At 37.1% G+C, this 24,161-nt stretch overlaps 1 protein-coding gene across 4 annotated transcripts in view; it reads left to right on the top strand.

Moving 5' to 3' along the window:
* The window catches only part of ACVR1C (activin A receptor type 1C), an 86,274-nt gene that overhangs the window by 28,763 nt on the left and 33,350 nt on the right, over positions 1–24,161 (top strand). For 2 of the 4 annotated variants that reach the window (XM_007446446.1, XM_007446445.1), the window contains exon 1: positions 17,499–17,727. In XM_007446446.1, coding sequence (XP_007446508.1) covers positions 17,574–17,727 — 154 coding nt within the window. In that variant the 5' untranslated portion in view covers positions 17,499–17,573. Of the gene's footprint in view, positions 1–10,053; positions 10,072–11,272; positions 11,280–17,496; positions 17,728–24,161 lie in introns of those variants that run through there. The other 2 variants (XM_007446447.1, XM_007446444.1) reach the window with 2 other exon arrangements.

The raw sequence follows: 24,161 nt of genomic DNA, 5'->3' as shown, positions 1-24,161 counted from the left end.
TGGTGGCGCAGTGGTTAAGAATCTGCCTGCCAATGCAGGGGACATGGGTTTGAGCCCTGGTCCAGGAAGATCCCACATGCCGTGCTGCAACTAAGCCCATGCTCCACAACTACCAAGCCTGTGCTCTAGAGCCCACGAGCCACAACTACTGAGCCCACATGCCACAACTACTGAAGCCCACATGCCTAGAGCCCATGCTCTGCAACAAGAGAAGCCACTGCAATGAGAAGCCTGTGCACTGCAACGAAGAGTAGCTCCTGCTCTCCACAACTAGAGAAAGCCTGTATGCAGCAACGAAGACCCAATGCAGCCAAAAATAAATAAATAAATAAATTTAAAAAATAACAAAAAAAGATTTATGTATTTTTTTCATACCACAATCAAATTCCACATGAATTTAATGGTTAGTGTATAAAAAATCATTAGGTGGAATAAAATATTGAACATTTAGAAAACATCTGGATGGGAGATTTTTCAAGCTTGAAGGCAAAGGAGGAAAGTGCCAAGTAAAAGACTGGTAATCCAGAGGAAATATATATATTTTTCAAAACAATGAAGGTGGTACATTAGGAAAAAAGCAGATAAAATGAAAGTGGGAAAGGTTATATGTGACACATATGACCAAGGATTTCTATCTTTATAGACAGCTCTTTTAAACTGAGAAGTTTTAAGATTTATCCAAGAGATAAATGGCATGGACAAAAAATTCACCTAAGAGAAAATCCAGAGGAAATATTAAAAAAAATTTCAACCCCATTAGGAGGGAAAAGCAGATTAAAATGAGATGCAACTTCCATCTGTCATATTACTAAGTTTTTAGTGAGAATATCTAATGCTGAAAAATGTATTGTGAAATAGGTACTTTCATAAGGGCCAATGGAAATCTTAATTAGTACAACTTTTCTGGAAGGCTGTTTGACAATTCTATCAAGAATGTCAGATGTTGTAATTTTGGGGGCTCTAGATTAGGAAATTAAATTTGGTTAAAAATTAATCCACAAAGATGTTCAACAGTGTTATTTAATTGCAAAAATTAGAAACAACTGAAACGCCTAAAAGTAAGGAAATGCTATATGCCATCCATTTACATTAATAATAGGTCTATCAATACCATCTAATTACCATAAAGAAGATATTATAAAGTGCATGATATAATGCTGACAGACTTAAAAAGCAGCACTTAAAATTGTGTTTGTAGGTAGAATTCAACTGTGAAAAACTCTTACGGAAAAAACTAGAAGAAAATATACCACAATGAGAATATTATAGGGTTTTGAGTTGTGTTATGAATTTAGCTATCTTATATTCTTCTGTACTTTGCAGTTTTCTATAATTTTTAATTTAATACTTGTTAATAGGGTTTTTATCATATGCCATACCCTCTTCTAGTTGTTGGGGAATATGATGGTAGATAAGGCAGGAAAAGATCCCTGTCTTCATGAAGTTTTCATTCTAGTGAGGCTGATATAATAAATAAGCTAATTACAGATTGCAGTTAAGTACCAGAAAGGATGGAGAGCAGATGGTCTGGCAAGAGGAGTCTGTGAAGATTTCTCTGAGATGGTGATGTTTGAGCTGAGATCTGAAGAATTAGAAGGAAAGGAAGAGCATGACAGGCAAAGGGACCAGTCTGAGCAAAGACAATAATGTGGGAAAGAACTTGTTATTTAGAACTATAACAAGGAGACCGGTGTCCAGGAGGCTTAGTTATAAGAAATGAGGTTCAAGGATTGAGAAGAATCCAGACTTACTAGGCTCTTAGGTCATAATAATGATTGTGGATTTTGTTTTATCCTAAATGTAATTGGAATCCATTGAGAGTCACTCTTCTCCTAGGCAGAAGACAATACAAAATCTCAGGACTTGAAGGGACAGTTTGATAAGGAACCACTTAGGCTGCCAACGTAAGAAAACTTATCAAATTCAGTAAGAAATATATGGGAGGGTAGCAGAAGACATGTGTCCTGTGATTAGGAATAGCCTTTTCTTTGACATGATGCTTTGAGATGGGAGACCCCAAACAGCATCAGTCCTTTTCTTCCTTACATGACTATAGTCAAGGTCTAAAGTTGTAATCATGTATATACTGTGATTTAGGGATTAGTCAAGAGTCTGGATGTCAAGATCAATTCAGAGAGGCTTTGAACTTTCCTCTACTTCCCCAAAATATCATGCTGACATCGAAAAGAACATTAGATTCTCATATGATAAATATAGAGCAAGATAAATCATCTTTAATATTGACTGGAGAAGTTTTGTTGGATTAAAAACCAGTAGGATCCACTCACCCACTGAAATATGTGTGTGGATTTGGAGGTACAAAGCTGTCCTTCACTGGGTGCTCATATTTCTAATCCCAGCTCTCTATCTATGATAGATAGGGTAACCAAAAAATTACTTATATTGAGAATTGTGACCTGAGCTCAGAGCAGAAGAGGGCTATAAAATTGGAGGGGTCTTTAGAAATCTAATCTACTTCCTGACCTTATGATATATCGGATGAGGAGTCTAAGATGCGGAGAGGTTGAGAAATTTGTCTGAAGTCTTAGGTTGTTTATGGTAAAGGTGGGCTGAAACCTCAGGTTTCATTTAGTGCTACTTTATTTTTTAATATTTATTCATTTTATTCTATTTATTTATTTATTTATTTGGGCTGTGTCGGGTCTTGCAGCATGCAGGGTCTTCGCTGAAGCGTGCGGGATCTTTCAATGCCGTGTGGGCTCTTCGTTGTGGCATGCGGGCTTCTCTGTAGTTGTGGCTGAGGCTTCAGGGCGCGTGGTCTCTGTAGTTTGCGGCATGTGGCTCTCTCATTGAGGCACGTGAGCTCGGTAGTTGTGGCACGTGGGCTTAGTTGCCCCTTGGCATGTGGGATCTTAGTTCCCCGACCAGGGATTGAACCCACGTCCCTTGCACTGGAAGGCGGATTCTTTACCACTGGACCACCAGGGAAGTCAACTTAGTGCTGCTTTTGGATTGAGGACATTCAGAATGGCTAATATTACAATTCAAGATGTGCTGGACTTTTCCTAAATTGAGCTCTACAACTGGAAGTGAAAGCGGTTCACCTAGATAGCATCCCTCCTGTTAGGGTGGTTCTGCACCTTCTCAGCCATGAGGATGAGGCCTCCTGGAACAGGGAATACAATTGCCACTTGCACAAAGGAATGGTTTTCTGTTGTGCTGGGTATACATTCCTATATTTTAGAAGTTATGAATTTCTTTGGATACAGCCAGGCAAATATAATTTCTAGAAGTTGAATTTCTGCTTAAAGCTCATTTAGCCAAAAAGTTTGCTTTTATATTGCCCGAATTTTATTTCTTTATTTAGCATCTTTATTGTAGTATAATTGCTTTACAAGGTTGTTGTTAGTTTCTGCTGTATAACAAAGTGAATCAGCTATATGTATTCCCGTAACCCCTCCCTCTTGCATCTCCCTCCCACCCTCCATATCCCACCCCTCTAGGTGGTCACAAAGCAGTGAGCTGATCTCCCTGTGCTATGCAGCTGCTTCCCACTAGCTATCTATTTTACATTTGGTAGTGTATATATGTCAATGCCACTCTCTCACTTCATCCCAGCTTACCCTTCCCCCTCCCTGTGTCCTCAAGTCCATTCTCTACATCTGCATCTTTATTCCTGTCTTGCCTCTAGGTTCATCAGAACCATTTTTTTTTTTTTAGATTCCATATATATGTGTTAGCATATGGTATTTGTTTTTCTCTTTCTGACTTACTTCACTCTGTATGACAGACTCTAGGTCTATCCACCTCAATATAAATAACTTAGTTTCATTTCTTTTTGTGGCTGAGTAATATTCCATTGTATATATGTGCCATATCTTCTTTATCCATTCATTTGTCAATGGACACTTAGGTTGCTTCCATGTCCTGGCTACTGTAAATAGTGCTTCAATGAACATTGTGGTACATGACTCTTTGAATTATGGTTTTCTCAGGGTAAATGCCCAGTAGTGGGATTGCTGGGGTGTATGGTAGTTCTATTTTTAGTTTTTTAAGGAACCTCCATACTGTTCCCCATAGTGACTATATCAATTTACATTCCTACCAACAGTGCAGTAGGGTGCCCTTTTCTCCACACCCTCTCCAGCATTTATTGTTTGTAGATTTTTTGATGATGGCCATTCTGACCAGTGTGAGGTGGTACCTAATTGTAGTTTTGATTTGCATTTTTCTAATAATTAGTGATGTTGAGCATTCTTTCATGTGTTTGCTGGCAATCTGTATATCTTCTTTGGAGAAATGTCTACTTAGGTCCTCTGACCATTTTTGGATTGGGTTGTTTGTTTTTTTGATATTGAGCTGCATGAGCTGCTTGTATATTTTGGAGATTAATTCTTTGTCAGTTGCTTCATTTGCAAATATTTTCTCCCATTCTGAGGGTTGTCTTTTCATCTTGTTTATGGTTTCCTTTGCTGTGCAAAAGCTTTTAAGTTTCATTAGGTGCCATTTGTTTATTTTTGTTTTTATTTCCATTCCTCTAGGAGGTGGGTCAAAAAGGATCTTGCTGTGGTTTATGTCATAGAGTGTTCTTCTAAGAGTTTTTATAGTGCCTGGCCTAACATTTAGGTCTTTAATCCATTTTGAGTTTATTTTTGTATAGGGTGTGAGGGAGTGTTCTAATTTCATTCTCTTACATGTAGCTGTCCAGTTTTCCCAGCACCACTTATTGAAGAGGCTGTATTTTCTCCACAGTATATTCCTGCCTCCTTTATCAAAGATAAGGTAAACATATGTGTGTGGGTTTATCTCTGGGCTTTCTACCCTGTTCCACTGATCTATATTTCTACTTTTGTGCCAATACCATACTGTCTTGATTACTGTAGCTTTGTAGTATAGTCTGAAGTCCAGGAATCTGATTCCTCCAGCTCCACTTTTCTTTCTCAAGATTGCTTTGGCTATTCGGGGTCTTCTGTGTTTCCATACAAATTGTGAATTTTTTTGTTCTAGTTCTCTGAAAAATGCCATTGGTAGTTTGATAGGGATTGCATTGAATCTGTAGATTGCTTTGGGTAGTATAGTAATTTTCACAATGTTGAATCCTCCAATCCAAGAACATGGTATATCTCTCCATCTGTTTGTATCATCTTCAATTTCTTTCATCAGTGTCTTATAGTTTTCTGCATACAGGTCTTTTGTCTCCTTAGGTACGTTTATTCCTAGGTATTTTATTCTTTTTGTTGCAGTGGTAAATGGGAGTGTTTCCTTAATTTCTCTTTCACATTTTTCATCATTAGTGTATAGGAATGCAAGAGATTTCTGTGCATTAATTTTGTATCCTGCTACTTTACCAATTTCATTGTTTAGCTCTAATGGTTTTCTGGTAGCATCTTTAGGATTCTCTATGTATAATATCATGTCATCTGCAAACAGTGACAGTTTTACTTCTTCATTTCCGATTTGGATTACTTTTATTTCTTTTTCTTCTCTGATTGCTGTGGCTAAAACTTCCAAAACTATGTTGAATAATAGTGGTGAGAGTGGGCAACCTTGTCTTGTTCCTGATCATAGTGGAAATGGTTTCAGTTTTTCACCATTGAGAATGATGTTGGCTGTGGGTTTGTCAACATGATCTTTATTATGTTGAGGTAAACCCCCTTTCCAGAGGGTTTTTGTCATAAATGGGTGTTGAATTTTGTCAAAATCTTTTTCTGCATCTATTGAGATGATCATGTGGTGTTTCTCCTTCAGTTTGTTAATATGGTGTACCACATTGACTGATTTGATTTGCATATATTGAAACATCCTTGCATTCCTGGGATAAACCCCACTTGATCATGGTGTATGATCCTTTTAATGTGCTGTTGGATTCTGTTTGCTAGCATTTTGTTGAGGATTTTTGCATCTATGTTCATCAGTGATATTGGCCTGTAGTTTTCTTTTTTTGTGACATCTTTGTCTGGTTTTGGTATCAGGGTGATGGTGGCCTTGTAGAATGAGTTGGGGAGTGTTCCTCCCTCTGCTATATTTTAGAAGAGTTTGAGAAGGATAGGTGTTAGCTCTTCTCTAACTGTTTGATAGAATTCGCCTGTGAAGCCATCTGGTCCTGGGCTTTTGTTTGTTGGGAGATTTTTAAACAGAGTCTCAATTTCAGTGCTTGTGATTGGTCTGTTTATATTTTCCATTTCTTCCTGGTTCAGCCTTGGAAGGTTGTGCTTTCTAAGAATTTGTTCATTTCTTCCAGGTTGTCCATTTCATTGGCATAGAGTTGCTTGTAGTAATCTCTCATTATCCTTTGTATTTCTGCAGTGTCAGTTGTTACTTCCCCTTTTTCATTTCTAGTTCTATTGATTTGAGTCTTCTGCCTTTTTTTCTTGATGAGTCTGGCTAATGGTTTATCAATTTTGTTTATCTTCTCAGAGAACCAGCTTTTAGTTTTATTGATCTTTCCTATTGTTTCCTTCATTTCATTTTCATTTATTTCTGATCTGATCTTTATGATTTCTTTCCTTCTGCTGACTTTGGGGTTTTTTTGTTCTTCTTTCTCTATTTGCTTTAGGTGTAAGGTTAGGTTGTTTATTTGAGTTGTTTCTTATTTCTTGAGGTAAGATTGTATTGCTATAAACTTCCCTCTTAGAACTGTTTTTGCTGCATCCCATAGGTTTTGGGTTATCGTGTTTTTGTTGTCATTTGTTTCTAGGTATTTTTTGATTTCCCCTTCTATTTCTTCAGTGATCTCTTGGTTATTAAGTACTGTCTTGTTTAGTTTCCACGTGTTTGTAGTTTTTGCAGGTTTTTTTCCTATAATTGCTATCTAGTCTCATAGTGTTGTGGTCAGAAAAGATACTTGATATGATTTCAATTTTCTTAAATTAACCAAGGCTTGATTTGTGACCCAAGATATGGTCTCTCCTGGAGAATGTTCCATAAGCACTTGAGAAGAAAGTGTATTCTGTTTTTTTTTGGATGGACTGCCCTATAAATATGAATTAAGTCCATCTTGTTTAATGTGTCATTTAAAGCTTGTGTTTCCTTATTTATTTTCAATTTGGACAATCTGTCCATTGGTGAAAGTGGGTTGTTAAAGTCCCCTACTATGATTGTGTTGCTGTCAATTTCCCCTTTTATGGCTGTTAGCATTTGCTGTATGTATTGAGGTGCTCCTTTGTTGCGTGCATAAATATTTACAATTGTTATATGTTCTTCTTGGATTGATCCTTTGATCATTATGCAGTGTCATTCTTTGTCTCTTGTAATAGTCTTTATTTTAAAGTCTATTTTGTCTGATATGAGAATTGCTACTCCAGCTTTCTTTTGATTTCCATTTGCATGGAATACCTTTTTCCATCCCCTCACTTTCAGTCTATATGTGTCCCTAGGTCTGACATGGGCCACTTGTAGACAGCATATATATGTGTCTTGTTTTGTATCCATCCAGCCAGTTTATGTCTTTTGGTTGGAGCATTTAATCCATTTATATTTAAGGTAATTATCAATATGTATGTTCCTATTACCATTTTCTTAATTGGTTTGGGTTTGTTTTTGTAAGTCTCTGTTTCCTGCCTAGAGAAGTTCCTTTAGCGTTTTTGTCAAAGCTGGTTTGTTGGTGCTGAATTCTCTTAGCTTTTGCTTGTCTGTAAAGGTTTTAATTTCTCTGTTGAATCTGAATGAGATCCTTACTGGGTAGAGTATTCTTGGTTGTAGGTTTTTCCCCTTCATCACTTTAAATATGTCCTGCCAGTCTCTTCTGGCTTGCAGAGTTTCTGCTGAAAGATCAGCTGTTAATCTTATGGAGAGTCCCTTGTGTGTTATTTGTTCCTTTTCTATTGCTGCTTTTAATATGTTTTCTTTGTATCTAATTTTTGATAGTTTTTTTTGTTTTTTGTTTTGTTTTTGTTTTTGTTTTTGTTTTGTGGTACACGGGCCTCTCACTGTTGTGGCCTTTCCCGTTGTGGAGCACAGGCTCCGGACGTGCTGGCTCAGCGGCCATGGCTCATGGGCCCAGCCTCTCCGCGGCATGTGGGATCTTCCTCGACCGGGGCACGAACCCGCGTCTCCTGCATTGGCAGGTGGACTCTCAACCACTGCGCCACCAGGGAAGCCCGATAGTTTGCTTAATATGTTTCTTGGCATGTTTCTCCTTGTATTTATCCTGTATGGGACTCTCTGCACTTCCTGGACTTGATTGACCATTTCCTTTCCCATATTAGGGAAGTTTTCAAGTATGATCTCCTCAAATATTTTCTCAGACTCTTTCTTTTTCTATTCTTCTTCTGGGACCCCTATAATTCGAATATTGGTGAGTTTAATGTCCCAGAGGTCTCTGAGACTGTCCTCAATTCTTTTCATTCTTTTTTCTTTATTCTTCTCTTTGGTAGTTATTTCCACTATTTTATCTTCTAGGTCACTTATCCATTCTTCTGCCTCCGTTTTTCTGCTCTTGATTACTTCTAGAGAATTTTTAATTTCATTTATTGTGTTGTTCATAATTGTTTGTTTGCTCTTTCGTTCTTCTAGGTCCTTGTTAAACGTTTCTTGTATTTATTCTATTTCCAAGATTTTGGATCATATTTACTATCCATACTCTGAATTCTTTTTCAGGTAGACAGCCTATTTCTCTTCATTTGTTTGGTCTGGTGAATTTACCCCTTGCTCCTTCATGTACTGTGTATTTCTCTGTCTTCTCATTTTGCTTAACTTACTGTGTTTAGGGTCTCCTTTTCACAGGCTGCAGGTTCACAGTTCCCATTGTTTTTGGTGCCTTCCCCCAGTGGCTAAGTTTGGTTAAGTGGTTTGTGTAGGCTTCCTGGTGGAAGGTACTGGTGCCTGTGTTCTGGTGGATGAGGCTGGATCTTGTGTTTCTGGTGGGCAGGACTGCACCTGGTGGTGTGTTTTGGAATGTTTGTGAACTTACTATGATTTTAGGCAGCCTCTCTGCTTATGGGTGGGGTTGTGTTCCTGTCTTGCTAGTTGTTTGTCATGGCATGTCCAGCACTGTAGCTTGCTTGTCATTGAGTGGAGCTGGGTCTTAGCATTGAGACGGGGAATCTCTGGGAGAGCTCTCGTCAATTGGTATAACATGGGGTCCAGAGGTCTCTGATGGACCAATGTCCTGAACTAGGCTCTCTCACCTCAGGGGCTCAGGCGTGACACCCGGCCGGAGCATGAAGACCCTGTCAGCCACACGGCTCAGAATAAAAGGTAGAAAAGAAAGAAAGAAAGAAAGAAAAATAAATAAATAAATTTATTAAAATAAAAAAATTAAAAATTAAAAATAGAAGAGAGCAACCAAACCGATAAACAAATCCACCAATGATAACAAGTGCTAAAAACTATACTAAGAAAAACAGACTGACAGAACCCTAGGAAAAATGGTAAAAGCAACCCTATACAGACAAAATCACGCAAAGAAGCATACACATACACAGTCACAAAAAGAGAAAAAGGAAAAGAAATATATATATATATATATATATATATATATACAAAAAGAAAGAGAGCAACCAAATCAATAAAAGAATCTATCAATGATAATAAGCTCTAAATACTTAACTAAGATAAACATAAAACCAGAAACAAATTAGATGCAGAAAGCAAACCCGAAGTCTACAGTTGCTCCCAAAGTCCACCACCTCAATTCTGGGATGATTCGTTGTCTGTTCAGGTATTCCACAGATGCAGGATACAACAAGTTGATTGTGGAGATTTAATCCGCTGCTCCTGAGGCCGGTGGGAGAGATTTCCCTTTCTCTTCTTTGTTCTCACAGCTCCCGGGCTTCAGCTTTGGATTTGGCCCCGCCTCTGCGTGTAGGTCCCCGGAGGGCGTCTGTTCTTCGCCCAGACAGGAGGGGGTTAAGGGAGTGTCTGATTCAGAGGCTCTGGCTCACTCAGGCCGTGGGAAGGGAGAGGTACTGAATGTGGGGCGAGCCTGCAGTGGCAGAGGCCAGTGTGACCTTGCAACAGCCTGAGGCTCGCCGTGTGTTCTCCCGGGGAAGTTCTCCCTGGATCACGGTACCCTGGCAGTGGCGGGTTGCACAGGCTCCCGGGAGGGGAGGTGTGGATAGTGACCTGTGTTTGCACACAGGATTCTTGGTGGCTGCAGCAGCAGCCTTAGTGTTTTATGCCCATCTCTCGTGTCCGCACTGATAGCCGTGGCTCATGCCCATCTCTGGAGCTCTTTTAGGTGGTGCTCTGAATCCCCTCTCCTCACGCACTCCGAAACAATGTTATTTGACTCTTAGGCAGTTCCAGACTTTTTCCCTGACTCCCTCCCAGCTAGCTGTGGTGCACTAGCCCCCTTCAGGTTGTGTTCATGCAGCCAACCCCAGAGATCCCATCCTCTCTCTGGGCTCTGACCTCCAAAGCCCAAACCTCAGCTCCCAGCCCCCACCCTCCCCGGTGGGTGAGCAGACAAGCGTCTCAGGCTGATGAGTGCTGGTGGGCACCGATCCTCTGTGCGGGAATCTCTCTGCTTTGCTCTCTGCACCCCTGCTGCTGCGCTCTTCTCCGTGGCTCTAAAGGTTCCTCCCACCCCGCCCCAGCCTGTCTCCACCAGTGAAGGGGCTTCCTAGTGTGTGGAAACTTTTTGTCCTTCACAGCTCCCTCCCAGAGGTGCAGGTCCCATCCCTATTCTTTTGTCTCTGTTTTTACTTTTTTTCTTTTGCCCTACCCTGGTACGTGGGGAGTTTCTTGCCTTTGGGGAGGTTTGAGGTCTTCTGCCAGCATTCAGTAGGTTTTCTGTAAGAGTTGTTCCACATGTAGATTTTTTTTTGCAGTACGCGGGCCTCTGACTGTTGTGCCCTCTCCCGTTGCGGAGCACAGGCTACGGACGCGCAGGCTCAGCGGCCATGGCTCACGGGCCCAGCCGCTCCGCGGCATGTGGGATCCTCCCGGACTGGGGCACGAACTCGTGTTCCCTGCATCGGCAGGTGGACTCTCAACCACTGCGCCACCAGGGAAGCCCTAGATGTATTTTTGATGTATTTGTGGGGAGGCAGGTGATCTCCACATCTTACTCCTCTGCCATCTTGAGGTCCTCTGCCCATATTTTATTAAAGCTACTTTCTTTTTCTATTTTATTTTTCCTTACCATTAAGAAAGGAAAATGTTTTGAAATGACCATATGACAAGAAAATAAAATGTTGAAAAGGAGTAGAAAGGGTCAAAGAGTGTCCATTGCCCTGTCTAGCTTTACTTCACAGACAGTAGTGCCAGTTGTCCCGGCTCCTTTCCTGTTGCTGTCCTTTTCATATTCAGCACACTGATGAGCTTGAGTTGTTCTTTTTTTAACTCAGAAGTCTGAAAATGATGAAAGGCAGCAGGTCAAACCTGAGAGTTTCCTGAATTAAAAAAATATTTTGCAGTTTATGTCCTGCTCCCAAATTAGGGAAATTGAATCACCTAATTTCTGGAAAAGAGGAAAAGGTATGTATCAGAAATTTATGTAAGGCACTGGCTAATAAATGTTTTAGCATATAACCCCCAAATGTAGGAAACCAGTTTATTGAAAATAGTATCTAATTCAAAACACTAATATTTCCCAACCAAATATTAGTAAGAATAGCACACAAACACAAGTGACACATTTGGTTCTTTTTTGTAGTCTTATGGTCTTTACATTTCTAGACACCAGGGTGTGCTCGCCACCACATGTAAACATGGATGAACATTTATTTTCTGGTTGATTAGAAATATGCACATCCTTTGGTTTCATGTGGGTAACAGATGTCTTGTGGGTAACAGACGACTTGGCTTTTATAGACTAATTGGCAAAAAGGGGGAAGAAGAGGATAATTAAAAGGGTAGGAGGAGACACAAGAAAAGTGCAATCTTCCTTGTGGGAAAAATCTAATAGACCTCCTTATTACGGGTAATTACCTCCTTTTTCAACTTCATTTGCTATCCCTTTCCATATGACTCAAGTACAGTATAATGGGAAAGTATAAAATAAAGAAATGTAAGTCTGACCTGTTGTCTGCTAACAATCAGTTTTATCCTGTCATAGAATATTCTAGAGTAATTGACTCAATAACATAATTTTTTTAAAAAACAGAATATGAATGCATGTCTCATCTCTAATGGCAACCTATGTTTTAATTGGTAACACTAGGGATCTATGTTCAGTCTTGTATTTTTCATTTCCCACCAATCCACTATGTGCAAGACTGAATATGTTTGTAGGTTGTGTATTAGATATACATCTTAGATTCGTTTTAGTTTGCTGTTTGTTCTCTGTCAGTGCTACAGTACAGCCAATTGACCTGGAATAAATGAGGACATTTAATAATTGAAGCCATTATCATCAACCAATTCTCAGTTTTGTCAGTGTTTTCCATCATGCAAGATTTAAAGTAAATGTGTCACTTACTATCTCTTAACTGTATCACTTTGGTCTGTATTATTCTTCTGATTGGTACCTTTTACTTTAAATTGAAGGAGATTTTTTTTTTTTTGCCGTACACGGGCCTCTCACTGTTGTGGCCTCTCCCGTTGCGGAGCACAGGCTCCGGACGCACAGGCTCAGCGGCCATGGCTCACGGGCCCAGCAGTTCCGCGGCATGTGGTATCCTCCCGGACCGGGGCACGAACCCAGGTCCCCTGCATCGGCAGGTGGACTCTCAACCACTGCGCCACCAGGGAAGCCCTGTAATCATTTTTATAAGGAGCTAGTAATACTTCCAAGAGAAAGTATCAGATTATGTACTTAGAAACTTACACTTAATACAAAACTTAAACAAACTGAAAGGTAAGGTTATTTATACTAGATGTAAGGCACAGGATATTGACTTTTATTTGACCACTTGTCTCCTCAGAAAATATGTAGGTAGAATTTGTTTAAAAAGATAATTAGGGCAATAAAGATCAAAATATCAATTGTCCATTGTTAAGTAATTATTAATTTCTTTTTGCTGTATTAGAATTAAATTTTATTCTAAAAATAAAATATTTTCTTGTATATAAAATATAAATTTTATAATAAGTTATATTTTATTCACCATTGCTAGAAACTGGTGAGGTGTGAGGATGGTTTCTGTACCCATATATATATATTTTTTTTATATATCAGCTTTGGTAGGATAGAGACAACATTGTTTGAGTAGTCTGATGACTGCCACATAAATTCAGTCACTTGATCTTTTTGAGCCTCATTTCATTATCTGTAAAATGGAGAGAGTGGCAACTAATTCCCACTGTTGCACTGGGAATTATACGCAACAATAAGCACACATGAAACTAACATATGTTTAGTTATTGAGTACTTTATGGTTGTCTCCACTCATTGGACCCATATCCCTTAGTTACTTGCCTTGGTTTCCAGGCTAGGCTTCTCATGGAAATAGAAAATTTAAGGAGACTCTGATGGAGAGTCTAGTAACAAATGGTTTGAGACTATGTGTCAGGAGAGTTATTCTTCCCAACTTCAGCCCCTTAAAATATGAGATTGAAGAATAACCACAGTGGGGTAGGTTTGTTTTTTTTTTGCGGTACGCGGGCCTCTCACTGTTGTGGCCTCTCCCGTTGTGGAGCACAGGCTCCGGACGCGCAGGCTCAGTGGCCATGGCTCACGGGCCCAGCCTCTCCGCGGCATGTGGGATCTTCCCAGACCGGGGCACGAACCCGTGTCCCCTGCATCGGCAGGCGGACTCTCGACCACTGTGCCACCAGGGAAGCCTACGGGGTAGGTTTTTTAATTGTAAAAGAGTTTTCCATATTTTTTAATTTCCATAAGTTGTAAATTCATAAAATTGTAAAATGTTGGCACTCTGAGACTTCAGGATTTCTAGACCCACTGCCCTTCCCCTGGTTAATTTCCCATTTTTCAGAGGAAGGCACTGAAGCTCTATAAGGTTAAATATCTTCTCCAAAGCCAATCAACAAGTGAGTGACAGAGCCAGGACTGGAAACTTGGTCTTTTCCTGAAATCTTTATCTGTACTATCACAAGACCACCCTTCTTTGTGACCACTGGGGATCTAGCCTGGACCATTAAAAGAATAAGAGCATTCAACTCACTCAGCCATGCAGAAAGAGATGAATTTCTTTGTTATGCTTTTTATTTTTGTTCTTTATTGGAGTATAATTGCTTTACAATGTCATGTCAGTTTCTGCTGTACAATGAAGTGAATCAGCTATATGTATACTTATATCCCCTCCATCTTGGATCTCCCTCCCACCACCTCCCCCATCCCACCCATCTAGGTCGTCACAGAGCACCAAGCTGAGCTTCCTGTTCTTTATAGCATGTTCCTGTTAGCTATCTGTTTTATGTAAGGTAGTGTATTTATGTCAATCCTAATCTCCCAATTCGTCCCACCCTCCCCTTCCCCCACTGTGTCCACATGTCCGTTCTCTACGTCTACGTCTCTATTCCTGCCCTGCAAATAGGTTCATCTATACCATTTTTCTAGATTCCACATATATGCATTAATATCAGGTATTTGTTTTTCTCTTTCTGGCTTACTTCACTGTATGACAGACTCTAGGTCCATCCACATCTCTACAAATGACCCGATTTCGTTCCTTCATATGGCTGAGTAATATTCCATTGTATATATGTACCACATCTTCTTTATCCATTCATCTGTCATTGGACATTTAGGTTGTTTCCATGTCCTGGCTATTGTAAATAGTGCTGCAATGAACATTGGGTACATGTGTCCTTTTTAATTATGGTTTTCTCAGGGTATATGCCCAGTAGTGGGATTGCTGGGTCATATGGTAGTTCTATTTTTAGTTTTTTAAGAGACCTCCATACTGTTCTCCATAGTAGCTGTATCTATTTACATTCCCACTAACAGTGCAAAAGGGTTCCCTTTTCTCCACACCCTCTCCAGCATTTATTGTTTGTAGATTTTTTGATGATGGCCATTCTGACCCGTGTGAGGTGATACCTTATTGTAGTTTTGATTTGCATTTCTCTAACAATTAGTGATATTGAGCATCTTTTCATGTGCCTCTTGACCAACTGTATGTCTTCTTTGGTGAAATGTCTATTTAGGTCTTCCGCCCATTTTTTAATTGGGTTTTTTTTTTTTTTTTGATATTGAGCTCCATGAGCTGTTTGTATATTTTGGAGATTAATCCTTTGTCCATTGCTTCATTTGCAAATATTTTCTCCCATTCTGATGGTTGTCTTTTCATCTTGTTTATGGTTTCCTTTGCTGTGCAAAAGCTTTTATGTTTCATTAGGTCCCATTTGTTTATTTTCGTTTCTATTTTCATTACTCTAGGAGGTGGGTCAAAAAAGATCTTGCTGTGGTTTATGTCAAAGAGTGTTTTTCCTATGTTTTCCTCTAAGAGTTTTAAGCCCAGAGATAAACCCACACACATATGGTCACCTAATTTATGACAAATGAAGCAAGAATATACAATGGAGAAAGGACAATAAGTGGCTCTGGGAAAACTGGACAGCTGCATGTAAAAAATGAAATTATAACACTAGCTAACACCATACACAAAAATAAGCTCAAAATGGATTAAAGGCCATAATTTAAGACTGGACACTGTAAAACTCTTAGAGGAAAACATAGGAAAAACACTCTTTGTTATGCTTTTTAAATAGTCTGTGCACATTAGTTCATTCAGTCTTTCTTTATGGATTACAAATGTATTTTGATTGTTTCATAGGACCACCAGTTTTAACTCCTTCAGTAAAAGAAGGCAGAGTCACTAATATTTACATAGTAATTCCTATGAACCAGGCATTATTCTTAGGACTTTATGTAGATTAATTACTTTATTCTCCATAATGACACCGTGAGGAGGTATATCTCACCTTTCATATAAGGGTGTGGAAGCACAGAGGAGCCAAGTAATAGCCAAGATTATTACCAGGATTTGAAGGCGTTTGTCAGATTTGAAACAGAAGATGCTAGAGAGAGGGAGATTCCACTGTCAGAAGATGCCTGGGTGGATGGATCTTTATTATATGAGCTCTCTTTTATGCAAGGAGAGTGACTTAAAACATTTCCAGATCACATAGATTTTATATATCTAGCTCTACTGAGTCCCAATCAGTCTACATTATTAGGTTCTACCATAGCACCTTAATATCAACAAAAGATTATATTTATTTATATTGATAACCACTAGAATAAATAGAAGAGTAAGCTATTATACTTGATCCAATGTTGATAAAAAAACGGTATTTTATTTCATGATTGTAAGTTCCTTAGCATATAGTAATAAAAATGTTTGTAGGGATGGTATTTTACTGTTCAAGAACAATTATCAAAAGAAGAGATAATTTCTGTTGATCACTATGTGGTTTGTTCTTTCTTACACATGCAGTTATATAGGAATATTATCTATATTGCTTACATTGGTATTTGAAGTTGAGTATAAAAATGGCCATTTCTGTATCAAATATTTTACAGGTATAAAATCAGCTCCAATTTGAGTAATTAGCAATTTAAAGACTTTAATTTGAGAAAAAAATGATTGTATGGAAAAACATTGGACATTCAGAAATTGCAGGGTGCTGTTACGATTTAACAAAACCTTCATTAAAGTAATGATACAAAAGGCTTATTCAGCATTGTTCTATTTAAAAATAATTTAAATAAAATTTGAATAAATTACTCACAACCACTGGACTATTCCAGTGGTTGACGTGATGACAGATATTTAACGTCAGAACAGAAGTGCTCTACCACTTTGAACATGTGAGTTAACGTGGGGTGTGTGTGTATATGTGTGTGTGTGTTTATTAAGTAGGGAATGTTGAGAAAACTTGAGAAGGAAACAGATTAATTTAGCAAAGTCTAATTTTTGAAAGTTTTATTGATGCAAATATATTAAATTCTACGATTGATTTGTTTTGCTGTACTGAATAGATGTGTTCATTAAAGAAAATTGCCTGAAGGTCATGGTCTATGTTCAAATGACTCTCATTCTGAGATGTATTCTTTAGTGAAGAGGAGGAAGTATAATGGCTCATCAATGCCTTAAAGGTAACTGTGACAATACAATAATGTTAAAGAATCACAGAATATAAATGTGAAGAGTCACACTATTTTTTAAAGCTGTAAATATCTATGGTTAGGTTTGTGTTTAGCACATTCACTTAACAGTTTAAAGGAGAAATTGTAAATGAACAGAATACACTGGACTATTCAGTTACTCAGCTCCTGTAACAACACTTATGTTCTACAAGTGATGCTGGACAGCGCCCCTAGGTTGCTGTGTTACTGTATCCTAGCATTTCATAGGAGCTATTGATTTAGGAATGAGCTGGTTGAGCTTAAAAAGGAGGGATTTACACCATGGATGAGAAAATTGTTTCAAAATATAGTAGCAACTGAAGAAATTGCTTGTAAAAATATAAGCAATAGTAAATGATGATTGGGCAACCCTTTTGATAAAACACATTGCCGAGAGGGAGTAACAGCTTTAGCATGTGTGTCTATCTAGTACTATTTAAGCCGTCTCTCAATCTTCATAAAGATTGAATTTCTCTATTATGAAATAAATATTATGAAGTATTATGAAATAAATTTGCATTATAGCTTCCTAAAGCTTTTTGCCTTACCTTTTCCAGGTTTGAAGTGTGTTTGTCTTCTGTGTGACTCTTCAAACTTTACCTGCCAAACAGAAGGAGCATGTTGGGCTTCCGTTATGTTAACCAACGGAAAGGAACAGGTGATCAAGTCCTGTGTCTCTCTCCCAGAATTAAATGCACAAGTCTTCTGTCATAGTTCCAACAATGTTACCAAAACGGAATGCTGCTTCACAGATTTTTGCAACAACATAACTCTGCACCTTCCGACAGGTAAAAGGTTTATCTTTGTTCATGCCAAATTTAATTGTACTCTTGGAAAGTTATATACACATGATAGAAATCAAACGGTTTTATGTTTCTTTAAATAAGAAAATCTGTTTTAGAGTTCTCTCTCTCCCTTTTTTTGTTTTTGGTAAAATTCTCTAGAACCTAGTTTAGATTGATTTTAAAAAAATTGCACAAGACTGTCAAAACATTGACAACAGCATAACAATTTTGAAGAAATCTGTACATATGAGTTGTATTTTTTGAAGTGATTAATGAACCTAAAGTAAAATATAAATTTTTATGGATTACCTTAAAGGAAAGAAATTAAAATGTATACCAAGAAAAAAGAAGAGAAAAAAGAGCAAAACAAAAATAGTAGATTACCAACTTTTATGGAGACAATCTTTTTTTCATGGGTAACTTCTGCATATCTTCTTTGCCCACACTCAAGTGAGAGCACTCATTAACAGAAAACAGATAGAATGGAATTTGACCCTTCATTATTGTGTAAATATATTCTTGCCTTTCCCCCAATTTCATGGAGTTTTATCCTAATTTACAAGGTACAAAAATCTTAATCTGGCCTTTTATCAATAATCTGGAGTCTGAAATTTTGGGGACTAGTAAGAGGCAAGTAATTCAAATTAAAAACTAATTTATGACATGAAAATGTCCTGCTTGTAGATTTTCTTTAGTATATTAATATCTATACACAAATACATATTCTTCCTCACAAATGAATATTTACATGTACTGTTATCCAATCTCAGATGTTCGTATATCACCATATTCTAATATAGTATTTTTAACATATTATTATTATTTTTAATAAATTAACTGCTCTCCCCCTTTTTTACTAGAGGACGTTTACTTTATGCAAAAACTTGACATTACTTCTACAAATGAAAAACCAATTTACTTGCCATAAATAAAAGGTAACTAAGTAAATAAACAAATATACTGACTGCATTGCAGTTAGGTATTTTGTATTTTCTTTTTGTTTAAAAGCGAAGACAGTGGTGTTAAAGACATACTAACATGAAATGAGTCCTTTTGATACATAATCAGAAAAACTAAGAGAACTAGAGGAGAAATTCTTGTGTGATTCAATGTTATTTAGTATCATGTTGGTTTGCCACTCCAATTAATCTCAAGAAGCCTTAAAAATCATTTCATGAACCACCCCTAATACTTCTCCCATTCTTTGAGAAACACTACTCTGAAGCATTATCCTATGTGTTACAACCTCAGAAGTCATACTTGGCATATTTCATCCCCCAAAGCTACTAGGAGTCTTTGATTTTAGACCACAGTTATTTTGTCTCAGATTCCATAGACTTCCTTGGTTTGATAGTGATCTGGTATCTATTCTGATACCAGAATTTTTCTTTCCTTATATATTCTCCCCTGGTTTTGGTGGACCAGAGAACCCTAAAATGAAGGTCCCCTATATTTGATGCTGGTCTTCCCATGACAAGATCCAAAAGATTAAGGAGGGGAAGGAAAGTCTCCATATTAGGCTGTGGCAATGACCTCTTTAATGTGTCTTCTTAATAAAGAATTATCCATAAGACCATGTTCTGCCAGTCAGTATGGGTACAAGACAGTACTTTGACTGCAACAAAAGGTCTTGGAGGACAAAATGGTTCACACGCAGTTGGGCAAATTAAAGGTGCTTAGCGCAGCTAGGATGTGGGTCCTGCCCAGCCCAACTCTAAACTCTAACTACTGAGATGCCTGTGTTCTACCTTCAAGTCCACTTGGGAACCAGACTTTTTAAAAAATCAATTTTATTGAGGTATAATTTGGATATAATGAAATGCACACATCTTAAGTGCACAGTTTGATGTGTCTTGACACATACATTTGTGTAACTGCCACAACATTTCCATTACCTCAAAATGTTCTCAGTCAATCGCCACTTTCACCAGGGCCGGGAAACTGATCTATTTTTCTAATAGCTGTAGATTAATTTTTACTGGAGTTTCACATAAAAGGAGTCCTATGGAAGATATAATTTTGCATTTGGCTTCTTTCACTCAGCATGTTTTTGAGATTTAGTCATGAAGTTGGGTATATCAGCAGCTTGTTTCCTTTTTACTGCTGGGTAATATCCCACTGTATGTTTTGTTATTTTTACGCTTTCATACACAATGGGTATTCAGATTGTTTTCATTTTGGGGCTGTTATTAACAAAGCTGCAATGAACAATTGAGTACAAGTCTTTGGAGATATGTTACCTTTCTCTTGAGAAAATACGTAAGAGTAGAATTGAATGGTCAAATAATAACTATATGTTTAATTTATAAATCTAATCTCCCAAATAGTTTTCACACTGCTTATACCATTTTATATCCCCAACAGAAATGCATGATAGTTCCATTTGATCCATATTTTTGCCAGCACTTAGTATAATCAGTCGTTTTAATTTTGGCCATTCAAGTGATTGTATAGTGGTATTTCATTGTGGTTTTAATTTGCATTTCCCTAATGACTAATGATCATAACTTATTTTTTTTCTTGTGCACATTGGACATTTGTGTTTCTTTCTTTATAAAGTGTCAAATATTTTGCATATTAAAAAAATTGGGTTATCTTCTTATGGTTGAATTTAAGAGTTCTTTATATATTCTGAATACAAGTCCTTTATCAGATATGTATATTATGACTATTTTCTCTCATTCTGTGGATTGACATTTTGCTTCCTTGAAGGTGTCTTTTGCAGAGTAGAAGATCAAAATTTGATGAAGTATATTTTATCTTTTTAAAAATTATTAATGGTTCACATATTTCATGTCCTGAGAAGTCTTTATCTATCCAAAGGTCATAAATATTTTCTTTTATGTTTTCTTGTAGAAATTTTAACATTTCAGCTTTTACATTTAGGTCTATGTTCAATTTAAATTTAATTTTTGTTATTATGTAAGGTTAGGTGGAGTTTTATTTTTTCCATATGTATATGAAGTTGTTCCCAGCATCATTTGTGGAAAAATCTATCCTTTCCATTACTTTGACCCTTTGAATTAAAATAAAGTGACCATGTATATGTGGGTCTATTTCTGGCCTCTATATATCTATACTTATGTCACTATCAAACTTTCTTGATTATTGTAGCCTTATAGTAAGTATTAAAATCAGGTCGTATGACCCCTCCAGCTTTGTTCTTTTTCAAAATTGATTTGGCTATTCTAAGTCCTTTGAATTTCCATTTAAATTTTGGAATTGGTTTGACAATTTTCACAAAAATATGATGATGAAATTTTTATTAGATTGAGTTGAATATAGATTATTTGGAGAAAATAGTCATGTTAATAATATTAACTCTTTTGATCCATGAACATAGTATGTTTTTCCATTTATTTAGTTTTTCTTCAGTTACTCTTAGTGTATTGTAGCTATCAGAAAACAGGTCTTATACATATTTCCTTGAATTTATCCCTAAGTATTGCATGTTTTTAGATGCTACTATAAATGGTATTTTTAATATATCAATTTCTAAATGTTAACTGCCAGTATATGAAAATAAAATTAATTTTGTATATTGACCTTATATCCTGTAAGCTTGTGAAAATAGCGTATTAGTTCTAATAGCTTTTTTAAAAATTCTTTGGTATTTTCTACATACAGAATAATCTGTGAGTACAGACAGTTTTACATCTTCCATTCTGATCTCTATGCATTTTATTTCTTTTTCTTGTTTTTTTTGCACTGGCTAGGATCACTAATATGTTGATGAGTAGGAATGGTTAAATATCCTTGCCTTTTTCCTTGTTCTAGGAGGAGTGCACTCACTCTTTTACCGTTAAATATGGTTTTTTTTGTACATCCCTGTTAACAACTGAGGAAATTTGCTTTTATTGCTAGTTTTGGGAAATTTTTTTTTAAATCATGAATGAATATTAACATTTTTCAAGTATTTTCATGGATTTATTGAGATTATAACATGACTTTTCTTCTTTAGTCTACTGATATGATGGATTATCTTAATTGGCTTTCAAAGATTACTTATAACAGGGAAGGTATGTATTATCTAGCCAGTTAATTAATATGTCTACAAAAAATGTTATGTGGCATTTAATTGATATCAAATTTCTTTACGTAAACTAAAAATTTGTTTCTTTTAGTGACATGGGTATGGTAAATTGACATTGAATTGAGTAGGATTGCATATGCAGTCATCTTGTGTTAGGTTGTTCTCTCTGTGAGGCAGCACTGAATGGTTATTAGCTGTGTTTGGAACAGCAGCTGTTGGAGAGGATTTGGGAACCTCTAGGCTAAGCTGTGATACAGCCGGTGCCAAGAACTCTGCCGTTTTTGTGTCATCAGGTGAGTGTGATTGATATCCCCTGCTCTGCCTAGTAGGAATTTATCAATATCAAATGTGATCACATGTATATGAAATATATAAAAGCACTCTGAAAAGTAGACAGTGTGATATTTCCACAGTACTTAATCCTCTGCATCACATTCATGGGTAAAATGGTAGAAGAAAAGGTTGAGAGGTGACCAGAACAGGTTGGAGAAACTCTGGGACTTCCCTTTTCAGTTCCAGCTGAAAGCTAAGTGGATCCTTCCCTTTTGGCTCTTTCATTCATCACCCCAGACTGTTGTGTCATTTCTGGATAACTGACTTCATGTAGGTACAGTAACCCACTCTTGTCATGTTTCAGCTGGCTCTTTTCTGTCCTTAGGTCCTGTTTGTGATGGTTGGGCTCTTGCTTTGTTTCTTTGTGACAAACTTCCTACCTTGAATACATCTTGTGACTTTTTTCTCCCCCCTTCCTCTCCCTGATGGTGTCCTAGTAACTCAGCAACTGGAGATCTGTAGGCACAAACTCTTGCCCTCCTAAAAATCCACTTAAGTGTTTGATTCTAATTCTTAAAACCTTAGACTAGTGGCTTTCATACAGCTTTCCATTGTGGCACACAGAAGGAAACACATTTTATATAATTTCCCCCAACCCACATGCACACACATCTGAAACAAGACTTTCACAAAATATTCTTACCCATAAAATGTACAAGGTACTCTGTGCTCTTTCATTAAGTAAAAATGCTGATCAGACCCCATAAGTTGTTTACATATTTACAGTTTAAGAGAGACTGCTTTAGTTGATATTTAAAATGTGGTAATTTTAAATGCAGCAAGGACATTTATTATTTTAATTAACTAGCTCAACAAGCTATTAAGAATCTGGTTACTATTTTAAGTTACAATGTTTTTCTTTTACATGGCCTTTTAAAACCTTCTTACCCATTCATTTATAATACGAAATTGGATTAAAGTTGAATTAATTCAGATCATTGTAAGCAGGATTTGATTTAGATCACATTAAATTTGATCACGTGCCCTTAAAAAAAGTACTTCCTTGTTTCACATTGCATGTGGGTTTAATTTTCAGGAGTTAATTTTTTTGATAGAAGTAATTTTATAGTTTAGTAGAAATATAACATTAGAAAAATTTCTCGTTTCCCTGAAGCTTATTGTAGTAGGTATCTTTGATGTCACTGGAGTGACCTTCCAAGTTCAACTATTATCACAAATATTTAGAGGGCTTTTTTCTAAGTAAACTTGAAAGGCGAAAACCATTTCCAAAAACAGGCATGTATTTGACTAGTGGTTGGAGCTCATGTCTCTACTAATAGTAAATATGTTATTTTCATTATACGAACATACTGAATATTTAAATATTACAATTAATATAGGCTATGCAAATCAGTTAAGCAAGAGAAACATATATATTTTATGTAGTGTAACCTAATTTCTTATTATTGTTTATTTTTAGACCAGATAAGAATAGCTCTTTTAAACTCCAAAAATATCTGCCCACCTTTCTGGATTCTACTTGTCTTGCCCTGACTCCAGTGACTTTAGATCTAGTACTCTCGGGCTTCAGTAAATTTCCTGCACAGTAACTCATGCAGATTGACCACTCACAGCTTCCTCTGAAATTAGGAGAGAAGCCACTTTGGTGGGAAAAATTCACCTAAAAAATAAATGATGTATTCTTAGCTCTTCAAGAGCATTTCCATTGCAATAAAAAAAGGACTTATTTACCCAAATTAGTGCGTACTTTTGGGGTGGAGGATGGGGAGGGGGATTGTTTTCAGGGTAAACAAACAAATAATAAGTGAAAAAGTTCCATTCTTTTGGAAAATGTTCCAAAAGATGTTTGGGGTGTGTGTCCCTGTAATGGGTTCTGTCTGTGAGCCCTCTAATAAGTTCTCACAGTTTCTTTACTGATTTTGTGTAAGTTGGGCCTTCTGTATCTATTCTTCAAGCTTCTTAAACTGTTTTCCCTATATTTTCTAATATTTGAGTCTCTGATAATTAATTAATAATATCTACAGCTTCTATGAGTTTGAATCTGCTGACTCATATTCTGGGTGGCTACTTTCCTTGTGTGTTTTGTAATTTTTTTTTTTTTTTTTTTTTT

Source organism: Lipotes vexillifer, unplaced genomic scaffold, assembly GCF_000442215.2.
Source record: "Lipotes vexillifer unplaced genomic scaffold, Lipotes_vexillifer_v1.1 scaffold173, whole genome shotgun sequence".
Lineage (NCBI taxonomy): Eukaryota > Metazoa > Chordata > Mammalia > Artiodactyla > Lipotidae > Lipotes > Lipotes vexillifer.
The sequence above is the reverse complement of the archived record's forward strand: the minus strand, read 5'-3'. Positions and strand labels throughout refer to the sequence as shown.